Genomic DNA, 14,802 nt, shown 5'->3' with positions numbered 1-14,802 from the left:
AACTGTATTTTCATCCCTAACCAAAAATAGGTTATCTGTCACCAGCACGTTATAGGTAACTGACAGAAAGCAAGAAATCTTAATAAAACCTCTAAGGATTCAAGAAAAAAAAAAGCATCCCCTTAAAGCTTGGCCAAGATTCCTTATGTTTGCTAATGTCATGGAACACAGAAAAAACAGAGAGACTGTCACAGAGCAAAGAAATGGGGGGCTATGGCAACGAAATGCACCGTGGTACCTGGCAAAATGCTTGAACAGAAAAAGGAGCAGCAAAAATCTGATGAAATTTCAGGTCTGCAGTTTAGGTAATAATAACATACCTATGTCCCATGAAAATCTAAGATGTCAACGAGGGGGTGATTAGGTGAGAGTTAATGGGACTACCCCATGTAGCCTACCCTAATCAGATTCTTGTAAATCTGAAATTACTCCAAAATAACCATTTAATAAGAAAGCAAACCAACCAACAAGGCATGAAGCTCCAGGAATTCTGATGCAAATTCTGAGGTCCAGCGCTCACTGATCCTGAAGCAGGCTCTGGGCTCGAGGCTAAGCTTCATTTCTGAAAGAACAGATAGTGTCCACAGTTCCCATTATAGAATCATTCCTTCTGGAAACAGGCTACCCAAGGAGCAAGAGAGCAAACTCTGCCCGGGATCCCTGCTGGACTCTCTCAATCTCTGACCAAAAGCAGCAGACCCCGAAGAAATCAAGATCAGATTCTTGCATTTTTTTGCCTTTCATGTAGCTGTGACAGGGCCCCTCCATTTCCTGTGCTGGAACTTCACTGCTGAGCAGAGTGGCTCCTTTCTCCCAATTGAAGATCTCTATGTACTGATTCTTGCGCCTCTGCTTGTACCCCAGTGCACATGTTTCTTCTTTGCGCATCTGTCTTCCTCCTAACATATGCAGGAACTAAGGAACAGATGGCTGTCAGGGCCTCAAGGCCTCTAGCAGACCAAGACCAGGAGGGGTACACTCTCCCGGATCCCCCACTCATCCAGGGGGACCTGGAATGACCGCCCTGGGACTTGGTATGAATCATAGCGAAAGCCAGAGCACTGGTGAAAGAAAGGCTGTACTACCGCTCTGGGCGAAGGCCTTGAGTTTCTCTCCTCTGCCCCATCGTGAGCATGAAATGGTCTATTTAAACATGCTCTGAGGCAGGATTTTAGCACTCAAGGCAAAATAAGAGGGGAGGGAAGGAAGGAGGAGGGGGGAGGAGGACATACCGGGCTCACCCAGGAAAGAATAGACGGCATCAGCTGGGACAATCTGCCTACCCCCACATACATGCTCCACACACACACACAAGTGCGCACACAACATGTCAACCCTACACCTAAAGCCACTGAGTCCTGTGATCAAGTGCCAAAAAAAAAAAAACTGTTAAAAGAGTATTACAGAATCTCTTAAGTTCACTCATCAAATAATTAACCCGACTACATGCCAGGCATTGTTCTGGGAGCAGAGACAAGAGAGTGGACATGACACAATTTCTACCTCCAGCAAAATTGTAACATGACTACATAACACTTATCAAACATGTCGTGAATGCCAGTTACTGGGCTCTGTAACCCTTTTATGGGCACTTTTCCATTCACTCCTCACAGCAACAAGATGAGAAGACAAAGTCATTATTTTCAGTTCCCAGATGAGACCCCTGAGGCTTGCCAAGATCAAGTAAAATACCCAAAGGCAGTAACAGCACAAGTGGGTAACCCCAGCAACAGAACCAGCTACCACATATTCAGGGGCAGATGTCAACTGTGAACCTAGCCGGTGGCACATAAAGAGCTGATGAGATCCAAACAAACTCAAATATTGCTTCTCTCTCTACTCCAATGAGCAATGAGCAAGGGTTCTGGCACTTTCTTTCTCGGCCCCCAGCTCCTGATCTAGGAAGAGTGCCCTTGCTTGTACTTGCTCCTCATTCCTCACGGCTTCCCCTCGTTCCTGGAAAGGGAACAGCACAGAGGAAACTGCCTTTCCATCCCACGCACAGCTGTCAGAAGGAAGCGCTGGCAGCCTCCGCGCATGCCCAGAATCAGACTTCCAGGAGACGTTCCCTGCTCCTTGCCTTGGCTCGCCCACTTTCGGATAAGCTCTGTCCACGTCACCTGCTATGGCAGTGCCAGGACGGCCACCGGCTCCCAGGCAGAGTCCTGCTCTGCTGGAAGTGCTCACTGCTCCAGATGGAGGCCCAAGTTGTGGAGGGAAGACTTGTTGGAAAGGGAAGAAAATGCGGACTGCATTCCTGAGGAAGGGGCCCAGGAGACACCAAGAGGCAGCGGCCCAACTGGCAAGGCCCATATCAGACAGCTGTGTGCCCAGGAACAAAGTGCAGAGCACATATGGTAGAGCAGGGCAGTGCCATCTGTCCCCCACCCAGGCCAGCCTCTCTACTGAGGGCAAGGTGGAAGTGGGAGGCAGCAGGAGCGGCGCGGCAACTCACCCGGCTGCGGCCACATGCCACGTTCCCTTCTGAAGATCCCCCAAGACCTGAAACTCCCCGGCTGCCACCTTGTGGCAGTGACCTGTGGGTCGGCCTCAAGACTATGAACACAAGCTGGGAGTCAGGAAAACCTTGGGTTGAATTCTGATTCACCACGTGCAAGCGTGGGTCTCTGAGCATCTGTTTCCTCTTACTTGAAACAAAAATGTAGTAGTCACCCCTCAAGGTTGTTGTGAGGATTAAGTTCAACAATAATTTCAAGAGTTAAGGGCAGTGCTTTAAGTACAAAGGAGCCACAGATCTTAAGTAAAGCAAAGTCTTCTCCATGTCCAGTCAAGCGCCTATCAAACATTATTCTTTCGCAGGTGGAGGTCTCATCTCTAGGAGCTCTGCACCCCACCTTAATAACATGTGTCCCCAGACTTTGCAGGTCGTGGGGAAATGTAGATTCTGGCTCAGTTGGTCTGGGGTGGGGCCTGAGCATCTGCATCTCTGCCTAGCACCAAGGATGTTGAGGCCGCTGGGCCAGGGGCCACATTTTGGGTAGTGAGGGTCTAGGAAACCACCTGTCCCACGTGGGTACCATCTCACTTCTCTAGGCATCACCTTTCTCAGATGCAAAATTTTTCAAGTTTACCTGAATAATTTCATAAGTGTTTTATGCTCTCATGTCATGAAAGTGTAACTTGCAAAATTGACTGCCAACACTTCCACCCTTCCTGCGTGCCCTTCTGCGGTGTGACCTTGTAGCTCCTCCCATCAAGAGGGGGAGTCCCTCCCCTTGCATCTGGTTTGTCCTGAAACTCGTGTGTACCAAGACAATGTGGTAAAAGTGAATTTGTGTGACTGGTCTTCCAAAGCCTGGCAGATTTGTTTCTGCCTTCTTAAGACCCAGCTGCAGGGAAGGCTGTTCAAGCTAGACTGCTAAATGAGAAAAGGGGGAGATCCTGCCACCCCCCCCCAATTCTACCAGGCATTGTAGCCGGGGTGCCAGACATGTGCTCATAGCCAGCTTGGACTTTCCAACCCCAGCTGACTTCCTAGCTTTCCATAGTTACACACACGACCCAGCCAGGAGTTGAGTTCTCTGATGGTAGACGAACCAACTACAGAGCCCAAGCCACAGAACTATGAGCTGTGATAAATCTCTGTTGTTTTAGACCACAGTATGCTGGTTGTGTTAGCTTGTTGTAGAGCAACTAATAGCTGTTAGACACGTTTTCTCACAAAGGAGCTAGCAGTGCAGTATTAAAAGTCAGGACACTCAGAGGAACTGCAAAGAAACCCAGCTACCTAATACATGCTGAGAGCAGACTCTACATATATAGAGTGCTTCATGAGGCCACTCTTTATGTTAAATTGAAATGAGAATGTACTTTTTTGGGGCTACTGAGTGGTGTGAGCAAAGTTGGAGACAGAATTCCAAGAAGCTTGCAATGTGTTTGGAAAACTAGCATTTTACAAAGAAAACAATTAGAAATTGTGCATCAATCTGGAATACTACACTAAGCATGCATTCCAAAATCAGGAGTTTAGGCAGTATATTCTAGAGTTATCAGAGAACAGTTCAATAGAGGAAGTATAATGTTAACCTGGATAAATGGAGGAATAACAACAAAAATGTAATGATTAAATAATGGTGTTCAAATTTCCTATACAGAAATGAAAAAGGTAGCCCTACTGACAAATATAATCTAGTAAGTTCTCAAAATCCCCTATATAGAAAATGACAGTTTTCGGTAGACCTTTAAAATGATTATTTTCTATCACCTATGACATATAATTTTACTGTTAGTAGAGTGTGGGTCCACAATTATATTTAGAATATATAATACAGAAATAGAAGTTTAGAGATGCAATAGAGGTTAAAATTGTGAAGGGGTATTGCTAAAGCCAGAAGATGACAATATGGAACTTTGAAAGTGAAAAGGTATATAAAATTGACCTATAAAATAAATCTAAAGGATGTAATAGATGTTGGCACTACCCTTAATCTCTCACCCACATCCCACTTATGATGTGCTGCAATTTGGAAAATTATTTTGCTCATGAGTTATGTGAAATATCTGAAAATTAAAAATTTCTAATATTATTCCAACAGAATGACTTTAATATTTAAGAACAAGAAGTAAGAAAAAACAGAAGTATACTTATTTTTATAATATTCTTTACAAGCATATTCTGTAAAGAAAGCATGCATTTGTAAATCATGGTTTTCGGTACAGAGTAAGTTATTTTTAGAACAGGAGATTAATCTCACAGGCACCTTCTCAAAACGCTTTCTATCCATGTTATTTTTTAAAAAAGATTTATTCATTTATTCATACAGAACTGGGGGTACAGGCCAGAGATGTGGAGGGTGATAGGATTCACCAGAGACAGAGCGGGGAGCAGAACAGGCAGATCGACAAAGTACACTGCTGAGGGAGCAGCAGGCCGGTCAGGAGAGGTCTGCCGCGCCATGTGGTCACCTCCGGGGCAGGCGGGAATCAAACTCATGCGGAAGTGGCTTTAGCTTCTTAATGCTGTGCTTTAACCTGCTGCGCCACCAGGGAGGGCCCTATCCATGTTATTTTGCTAGCTTTCTGCCAGCGAAAACCCAAGGCAAAGGAGCCCAATCCTGATGTACTGGTCACATGAGACCTCAGAGCAGCACCTATTTTGGATGGAAGTTCCCACCAAAATCATGCCCGAGTGTCTGAATACCCATGAAGAGGACCGGCACTTGCTTGGTAATGGCCAGATGTCACTAACAAAGGTCCCTGACCACTGACACAGAGACACAGGCAGGAGCAGAGCGGGCACGAGAGCCCCGCGATGCCAGGTCCACGTACTGCCTCAAGGCCAGCCTTGGACAAAAAAGTATGAAAATGCAGGGATTTTTTTTTCAGCCTCTTGAAATCAGGTCTTCCTTGAACACTCCTTCATTCCTTCATTGAACAGTGACGTTAAAAGGGCAATGATGAAAGAATTAGAGTAATTTAAAATCAGGTTAAGGACTATTTGTTGAGTACCTACAGTGGCAGAAAATACCAGACCATAAACAAACTATTAAATGTGCATAAATGCCAGATGATAGCAAGCACTCTGAAGTTTACAGGGTGTCAGGAAGAGCAGAGGATTGAGCAGGAGCAATTTTGGGGTGAGATCTTCAGGCAGAGAAATGAACAATTAGCACCAAACTCCTAAATCAGACAGGAAAGCTGATATTAAGAAATTACTATAACAAGAAAAATCATATTTAAAAGTACAGTAACAGAATAGACCGAAAAACAACTAAACTATGAATAAATGGAGATGAGCTCTGACTCACACGTGAGCGGGCACATCCCCAGCTTTGAGGTTCTGAGCTGTCTTGGGAAGGGAGGCAGCAGTCTCAGACCTGCATAGTCAGGACACAGACCTTCAGTCTTTCAGTCCACGAACACTCGCCTCCTGGGAGAACTGTGCTCGGTCGCGCCAGAAATTATCTGCAATGCAGGATGACCATCTTGCCCTGAGCGTGGGCTTTGAAACGGCCAGGTGCACCCCCTGTCCAAAGAGGGTCCTTCCACTGTGTGTCAAACTGCCTGGGGAAAGACCTTCTGACATCTCTTCAGAAGCCCAAGTTTGTCTAGGCTTTGTAACCAAAAAAAAAAAAAAAAGAAAAAAAAAAGAAAGAACAAAGAAATGGTCTGATCTGTGTAAATCGATCTGCTCTCTGCGATCCCAACTTGTTTCCCGGCTGTTTCCTTCTAACAATCTACTTTAGTGAGACAGTGAAAGGCTCCCTGATTGTCATCTTAAAACTTCTGAAAATAAGGATGCCCATTAGAGGGAAATTATGAACAGGGAGTGCAAGTTGGTGGGATTTGAAGCATCAATTATTACTGGCAACAGCTTGATCCATGTGGGAAGAACCAAGAAATGAACACACAGGACTCCCAAAGACTCGTGCCTCCCAGAAGATACAGTATTCTCCACCCTGGGCAGGCACTGGGGCGCCTGGCTTGGCAGGTATTTGGCTATAAATCATCCAAGCCACTCAAAATATAGATGGAGTAATCAATCACATAAATGGCCTTAATAAGATTTTGTTTTGTGTGTATATTTAGCTCAAAGCTTTGAAACTCTAGCTTTGGGGCACAGTTCATTTAATAAAGCCTGTTGAACAGAAATGATCTACTGGTGCCACGTCTATGTCTTTGGCGGGGTGGGGGTACAGGAAACAAGGAAGGAGGCAGCCATCTCTTTCTTTCCTTCAAGAGCTAAGAACTCACACTCTATGGAGGAGTTTGTGGGTCCTGGAGTCCACTGTCAAAGCCCCTATTTACAGACACTGGAAGACAAACAAAGTAAGAACGGTGACACTTCAGGTTTGCAAGCCTCGTTGACTTATGGCTTCTACACACACATGCCTTCAAAACAGCAGAACTGTGCGTGCCTGAATTAGCAAATGGAGGAGGAAATGTCTCATTAAGTGAAATTCTTTGCTGCATGTGAACAAGTAAAGCCACTGTCATTTGAAAGGAGTTACCTGACAGGAGAGGTAGCCCATCCAATGTGCTTGGACGGAGGGAAAGCCCGTATAAGCCCAGAACAGGAAAGCACTGACTCACAGGCATAGGCAGTTTGCTGCCAGGTGGTGCCTGAGCCTGCCGGCCTGCTCCAAGCCCACCATGGGGAAATGAGGCCCCAGGACAGAGAAAGGACATCCACTTGCTGATTTCCTGGTCAGCAGAATGGGCAGAGCTTGAATGATTTGGTTTGGGGGCCACATCAGTGTGGCGGCGTCAGTAGGTGTCTAAGTTTATAGCATCTCTGGCAACACAGACCAAAACTGTTCCATGAGAATAACCTCTTCAAAACACCATGGGCGCATCCACATTACCCAGAGTCAAGCCCAAGAACGGGGCCTCTGCCCGTCCAAGCTGCCACGAATCAGGGCATCGGTAACCAGCTTGGGAACCTGCTGGTTTCGGAGTGCCATGGTGAACGTGTCTCAATCCAATGCATGCCCCAGGGAGAGCCTGTCCAGCCAGCAACCCAGAATTTCTAGGTTGTTTGCTAATGGCTGTTCTCGATGTCAGAAATGTTTACAAAGGGCGCCAGGACTAGCTGTCCTGGAGACCGGGTGTTTCAGAACAGGGACCGGGTCAACTTCTTTCCTATCTGTCCCTAACCCAGAGCATAACATAATGGTGTGCATATCAGAAGCACTTGTGAGTTTGATGACAAGTCTCTTCCAGAAAGATCAGAAAACTCCTTGCCACAATGTCACGGAGAAGATGTATGGGTAGGTGAGCATCCTTAAGATTGCAGCACAAGCTAGATTCATCTCTCCTCTCACATCAGGGCTGTTTATGTGATGGTGAATGCTTGAGAATCTTGGTGAAAAAGTTACACACCCCCCAGGTTTACTGAGATATGAAAACAGATTATTTAACCTATTTCTAGACTTGTCCCACTTGTGTTTTCAGCCCAGACTGTCTTTTGCAGCCCTCATCCACTAGATATCGTTATCTCACCAGCCCTTTACATTTCAAAACGACCCGGTGCTGAGCTCATTTTGTCCTCAGAAGATCAACTCCACGAGTCACGAGTCTGTTTTGTTCACTGTTGGATTCCCCAGGGCCAAAAATAGTGCCTAGCATGCAGTCGGGGCTCACTGAAGGTCTGTTGAATGAATCAGTGATGAGGGAATGCATGAAGAGACCTCCCCAAGGGGGAGTCATCTGGGAACGCTACGTTATTGGACTGTTCTCTACACTTGAAAAGGAAGCCTGAGCCCCAAATCTCTTACCACTGTCTTATCCCTCCAGTCTCCTCTCTGTATCAGATTGCACTCTCTGATCTCCCCATTCCATCAGCCTTTAAATAGGTTCAAAACCTAGTATCAGAAAATAAAATGTTCCTTCACTGCACCTAGCCTGTAGAAACCTCTTCACAGCCTCACGTCTCGAGCCCCATCTCATATTCTGGATTGCTGCACACCTCTCGCTCTTCTGCTTCTCGGTGTCTCTCACCCGCATGACCTGCTCACTGTCCTCCACGGCCGGGGAGAAGCTCCCTGGTGCTGAGTTGGTTGCTTATCCCTTTGTTTCCACGGCAGGTGTCACCTCCCCTCCAAAGCCTCTCCCAGTCAGCCAGGCGAGACTCTCGCTCTGTGCACTCAGAAGAACTGGACCAGGATTTCACACGCTTCCACATCCTGGTACGCTTGGAAAATGGCTGAGGGCAACGGCCCAGGTTGTGCGAGGTCACAAGCAGCTGCCCAGGTGTTGGGCTGCTGCCGCCCTTGTGTGGAGAGATCCGGCCACTCGTACCCCAGTCACAGCACAGTGCGGGGCCCCGCTGGTTGGTAGCTCTACTCCCAGCATATCTCGATCACTACCTTCATCCCACTGTTACTGTAGTTGCTCCTGCCTGTACCTGTGAACCCTCCAAGGGCAAGAACCTTGTAGTCTGCCTCGTGTTTCATGTTTTAAGTGACACTTGACTTTCTGGATGCACAATTCTAGTGTGTAACATGAGCACAATTAGGATACACAATAGTACATCACACCGGCACTTATCACACCCTCTCCCCACGCCTCATCCCTGGCCCCGCCTGCTCTTTTCCCCAGCACTCTAATTTGGAACTTCGGATCTTTTGAAACTGGCTTCTTTCACTTAGCATAGCGCTTTTGCCATTCATCCAAATGGCTGCATGTATCAACAGCTTCTTCCTCTTTATTGCTGAGTGGTAGTTCAATACGGGCATGTGGCACCTTTATCTGAACACCTAATCAAGGCATCTGGCTGGTTTCCAGTTTGGGGCCATTTAAATACACTTGCTACACACACTGATGGCAGGTTTTTCTGTGAACATGAGCTTTTGTTTTTCTAAGGCAAATACCCAGGAGCCGCATCACACAAGTTTACGGCAAATGAGCATTTCACTTGATGAGACTCTGCCCACAGACTCCAGAGTGGTGGGTTCCATTGTGCTGGTGGCTGGACTGGGGCAGGAGAGCTGCACTTGCCCTGCCCGGCCACACGTGGCACCAGCAGCCGCTTGCTGAGCCAGCCCTGCAGGGGCGGCGCCACGGCGGCCTTGCCTCTGTCTTGCACCACAGCACTCAGCACACTGAAGAGGCTTCAGTAAACACTTGCTTGAACGGGAAAAAACTCAGCTCCCTTTTTAGCTCCTGTTTCAAAAGTCACTAATGGTTTCGTCCTCTTTCCTACCACGTCTGACATTTAAAAAATAAAGAAATTGTCGAGGGCAGAAGTGTAAAGTGCCCTCCTACTTTCCTATTCTCACTCCTCCCAAGTCGCAAATGAATTATTCTTCCTTCTAGAAGACTGATATAGCAATATAATGTCTAACTTGCACTCAAACTTGAACCCAAAGGCTTACAAACAAGATGACTTTTGAAAGGGTTGATGATCACGGCAAGTAGTCCAAACAATAAAAAAGGGGATAAACTCATGTCCGTTGCAGCAACATGGATAGAGCTGCAAGGGATGATGCTGCAGGAGCAGGCAAGAAGGAGAAGGCTGTACCGAGCAGCGCCATGTGCAAGTGGGAAGCAAAGCAAACCAAAGGTGAGACAAAGACAACCTTTAGAACCAGCCTTGGAATGCAGACCACAGACCTGAGGCATCCAAAGGGGACGGGGAGGAGAGGGGCGCAGTTGAAGAGGGAGAGAGCAGAATGGCCTGTGGTCGAGGACTGGGTGCTCTGCTGGTGGGAGGCTACAGTGGCCACAGCTGAGGGGAACATCTTATACTGTCGAAACACTAGCACGCATGTAAACGATGATACATCAATGAAAAAAAAAAAAAGAATCACCATCAGAAATCAGATAACTGGATGAGCTCCACACTGTACTGGCAACTGTTGCCAGATGACTCACCCCTCCAACTCTGTGAGATAGGTATTATCCTTATTTCTAGACCAAAGTCTAGAGAAATTAAGAAATGCACCCCAAGTCATAGAGCCAGTATGTGAAGGCGCCAGGGCCCGCGCCCCGGTCGGCCTGTACCTTGAAAGCACAGTCTCAGCCATTGTGTGACAGCTCCACTGGGCAAAGAGCCCTCTGGTCTCTTGAAGAGAGAAAACGACGACCACAATTGCAGGTCCCTAATTTTAAAGGGAAAGTAAACCACTCTCCTTTCCATAAAAGCCTTGTGACGGCACCTTCAGATCAGCAGGGAGACACCGGGATGAGGGCGCGGGGACCCCAGCCGGGGAAGCGTGCACTGCCCCATGGGAGGGCAGCTGAAGGGTCATGGGTTTTGTCCCTGAGAGGCCAGCAGCATGAGTGGGAGTCTGCTGAGCGAACTGCAGAGGAGTCGTTTACTTCCCAGGGAAGGTTACCCGGCGCACTGACTGCTGAGCCCGCCTTGAAAGACCTGGATGGAGCGAATCCACCACTGAAAACCTGAACTCACGTGCCGAAATGGCTAATGGTTGCTTTTTGAATGCTGAGCCATAAAAACAGTGTTTTATATCTATATCTATTATCTATATATACATAGATGTATGTATATATGTAAAGTAAAGTTAATAATCTACTAACCTGGGTCAACTGATGAATAGTACAGTCAGAGATAACACAGAATTTCAGTCTTTAGGGACGAGTCTGGCACTGATTCTAACGAAACAAGACACACTAGACTTCCACGGTGTACCCGGGGTTACAACTGCACCCAGTAAACACTGAAGTGGAATTCAATGGCTTGGCTTTAGTGTTATGATTTAACATATTTCTTAACTCTCTTATTACCCACTTTCTTCCAAATCCATAAACAATATGCTCCAGTGAGCTTGGAGCTAAACCTATTTTTTTTGTTGTTCATGTTATTGACTAGGCAAGCAAGAAAAGAGATGCAGATCCTAGGGTTCTACATTCTAAGTGGTCGTTTTTCATAGGTAAAACAGTCGATCGTTTTTCATACTTCAGATATGAAATCAGGAGGAAAATGTATGTGCTAAAAAGAAGAAACGCTATGTATGAAATGATGTCACAAGCAAACAGTAGATTTTGGGATGACAGCTGCTAGTGACGACGCATTTCTAAGTTTCACTGTAATTTCCCTTACAATGAACTACAGAACAGAAAGAGGTTTCATTTGCTTTCATGCAAACTTTCAAACTCCCCAAACTGTTTTAAAACAAATAATGCCACCAAATGATTACTGTCATGGAAAATCACAACTCCGAAAAGGATTTGGCTCCAAGTCGCCCGTAATAAAGGTCAAGGGTCATGAAGTGTACCCATCTGGAGAGCTTCCCTTAACCTGTGGCACTTCCTTTGGGCTTCTGCATAATATTCTTATTGCAGTGCTTAAACACTCACTAATCATCACAACTACTGAAAGAATGGCATTTCAACAAACTCGTAAGTGGCGTATAATATACAGTGCAAATGATTCATGAGAAGCCATTCAAAAGCAGAATATCTGGAAAGTTTCCAATCAGCATTCCAAAATATATGCATTACTGACAAATTTCTCACACTAGAAACTTAGACGGCCCCAAGAAAGAACTACATGCTTAAGTAAGCCATACGCCACTCAGCAGTGACATGAACTTTCTGCAAAATTATGATCTTTCTCAAAACAGAAGACTTATTGATCAAGGCCAGTGAACATAAGGAAGCAATTAAAAGCAAACCAATTCGCATAGCCAACATAGCATTTTCTGTTTAAGAATCAACATTTTTCATCCTTGTCACTGAAAAGATACCATTTTAAGAGAAAATAAACACAACACAATCCAATTTCCCTTGCAAAGGGTGCAGCCAAAAGTTTACTGCGAATTATATAGCCTATTATAACACCATGAAGAAAAGTAAGCAGCTAAAATCAGTTTCTCTTTTTCCAAAAATGCCTCTGGACATTTAGTCTTCTGGAAATAAACAACCATAGTGGCATATGCTTTTGTACTTTTTTTTAAAAAACAGACTATTCTTGCCACACCTCCAATGTTCTTTTTAAATAGAATTGCTCAGACAAAACTCAGAAAGGACCTCATCACTTTCAATCAAAGACATAAGTCTTGTATAATTCTGAAACATGGCTTTCAATCTTCGTCCAAATAAATACATTGCACTAAACACCATGAGCTCAGCAGCTAGATTTTTTACTTCAGGACTATTACTCACGGGCATGTATGCACTCCTTCACCCTCAACCATCTTGTCAAAGCCCCAGGGAATGCAGAAGGTCGGCCACGTTCCTCCTTCAAGATCCTCATCCATGGTTGGAAGCCAAAACAGTCCGCCTTTGCCTAGGGAGGGAGAGACAGAAGTGAGTTCTTCAAAGAGTGTATCATAACAAACAAGTGCTAGACAAGAAGGGAGAGAGGAGGAGGGAAGGATGCTGAGGCCAGTCATATGCCGTCACTAGCTACTTGGAAACCGGATATGCTTAAACAGTCATGTGCTTGCAGAGATTTGAGGATGCAAAAGAGGAGAAGCTCCATCTTTAGTAAATTATTAATGGGGACGTTTTTCCTGACCACGAGCAAAGACTCATTTCAGAAAAAAAAAGCAGTCAGGTTTGGCGTGGAATGCAGAAATCACTAAGAAACAAAATTTCTTGTGGAAGCCCTGTCACTGACCCCAGCGAGTCAGGACGACCCGGCGCAGTCAGGCCTGAAGTGCCATTTCCCTGGAAACGGAGAGGCACCTTCTGAAAGTCTGAAGAGGCACTTCAGCGTCTGCTTCTTTGCCTCTGGCAGAACTTGAACATTCGCTCCTCTCATCTGAGAAGTCAGAGCTGGCAGGGGTGGGGGCTGGGGTGAGCTGGGAGCCACCGGCACGCGATGCTCAGCACTCTGCTAGGACTCAAAGTGCTGTGTACCTTCTCTCGTGCCTTCCTGTGTTTCATCCGAATTTGAGCGGTCTCACATCTATCGTAACACTATTTGAAAGCTGCCAATGTTAATGCTAAATCCTGCCCAGTAAGTGATACTCAGTGGGAAAATGCTGATCCAGAAATGGTTAGGAAGCCTTGGCTCCCATGCTGGGCAGGAGACATGGGGTGCACTGGACTGGGGGTGGGCTGTCACTTTCTCTAGGTCAGCGTTTCTTAGCCTCAGCATTACTGACATTGGAGACTGGGTAGTTCTTTGTTACGGGGCAGGGAGGCTGAAGCTGTGCTTGGAGGCTCCTGTGAAAAGTGTTTAGTGGACAGGGTAAGAGAGGTAATAGGCCACATTTACTTTGAGATATGAGAAAGGAGCTTTGAATAAACCAGAATGCTGTTCTGAGACGGGTAAACTGAAATTGTTAAGTCGTGTTCCCCTTGACGAACTGGACTCTAGAAAGAAGCTGTCTGCCTTGCAAAATGCCCAGAGCATTCCACATGACCAAGATGGTTCTCCATCTGAAAGCTGGATTCCAGAAGCATAAGTTTCAAGACACAAAGTCTCTATTTCTAGCCTATTTCCTCAATTTCTTCCTTGGCAATGTGCTGTGGGATTTTCTTTTGCTTTCTTTTAGCTTGGAAACACTCATTTCTTTATAATGTCAACAAAAAGCAACTAAATTGCTACACTTTTATATCACACTGTATGCCAAGGATTTATTAAGGTCTAGTGATTGGCCTGAACAATGGCAAAGTAGACTTAGATCACATGTTGCTGCCCTTAAAGAGCTTATATTCTAAGATCATATACAGAGATAACAGCTAAAGAGGGCAACAGGGCTGAAAGATTTGACTGCATGTGTTTATTTTGTCTTAACATAAAATTGGATTATTTTGCCTAGTTAAAAAAAAAACTAACATTATGTCTTTTATTCAGTGACTTTAACTATTACTTATGAAAATAACTTCTGAGCATCTTTTTTTTTTTTTTTTTTTTTTTTTTTGCATAGAAGAACTGAGGTGTAGGCCAGAATTGTGGGAGGAGGGTAAGAGATGAGATGAGAGGATTTATCAGAGACTGAGTGGGGAGCAGAACAGGGAATCTACTGAAATCCACTGATGAGGGGAAGCAGCAGGGAGACAGGAGAGGTCTGCTGCGCCCTGTGGGTCACTTTCTTGCCGGAGATCGAACTCATGCCACAGCGGTGGATAGCACTGAGACTTAACCCCTAGACCTCCAGGGAGGTCCCATAATCTTATTTTTTGACAGGCCAGTAGAAGAAGTCATATGCCGTCACTAGCTACTTGGAAACCGGATATGCTTAAACAGTCATGTGCTTGCAGAGATTTGAGGATGCAAAAGAGGAGAAGCTCCTGCTAAGGCAGGTGTTGAGAAATGAAGTTGTTAATAATAAGAATTAAAGTCCTTAATGCTTGACCATCAGGTCAAGGCCCCTCCCATCTCTTCCCAGCCTTCCTTTTGGACTGTCCCTTCTATCTTCCCTTTCT

General features: G+C 45.7%; 1 protein-coding gene across 2 annotated transcripts in view; it reads right to left on the bottom strand.

The window, feature by feature from the left end:
• FRMPD4 (FERM and PDZ domain containing 4) overlaps positions 1 to 13,096 on the bottom strand; it is a 613,488-nt gene extending 600,392 nt beyond the window's left edge. Inside the window, exons 1-2 of one of the 2 annotated variants that reach the window (XM_012730327.1) lie at positions 13,046 to 13,096; positions 12,589 to 12,712 (exon numbers count right to left, since the gene is read on the bottom strand). In XM_012730327.1, the coding sequence (XP_012585781.1) occupies positions 12,589 to 12,683 (95 nt within the window). In that variant the 5' untranslated portion in view covers positions 12,684 to 12,712; positions 13,046 to 13,096. Of the gene's footprint in view, positions 1 to 12,588; positions 12,730 to 13,045 lie in introns of those variants that run through there. The other variant, XM_012730329.1, reaches the window with a different exon arrangement.
• Between the last annotated feature and the right edge of the window lie 1,706 nt (positions 13,097 to 14,802).

Source organism: Condylura cristata, unplaced genomic scaffold, assembly GCF_000260355.1.
Source record: "Condylura cristata isolate star-nosed mole 26May11 unplaced genomic scaffold, ConCri1.0 scaffold00027, whole genome shotgun sequence".
NCBI classification, from domain to species: Eukaryota; Metazoa; Chordata; class Mammalia; order Eulipotyphla; family Talpidae; genus Condylura; species Condylura cristata.
This window is presented reverse-complemented; position numbering and strand designations above follow the sequence as displayed.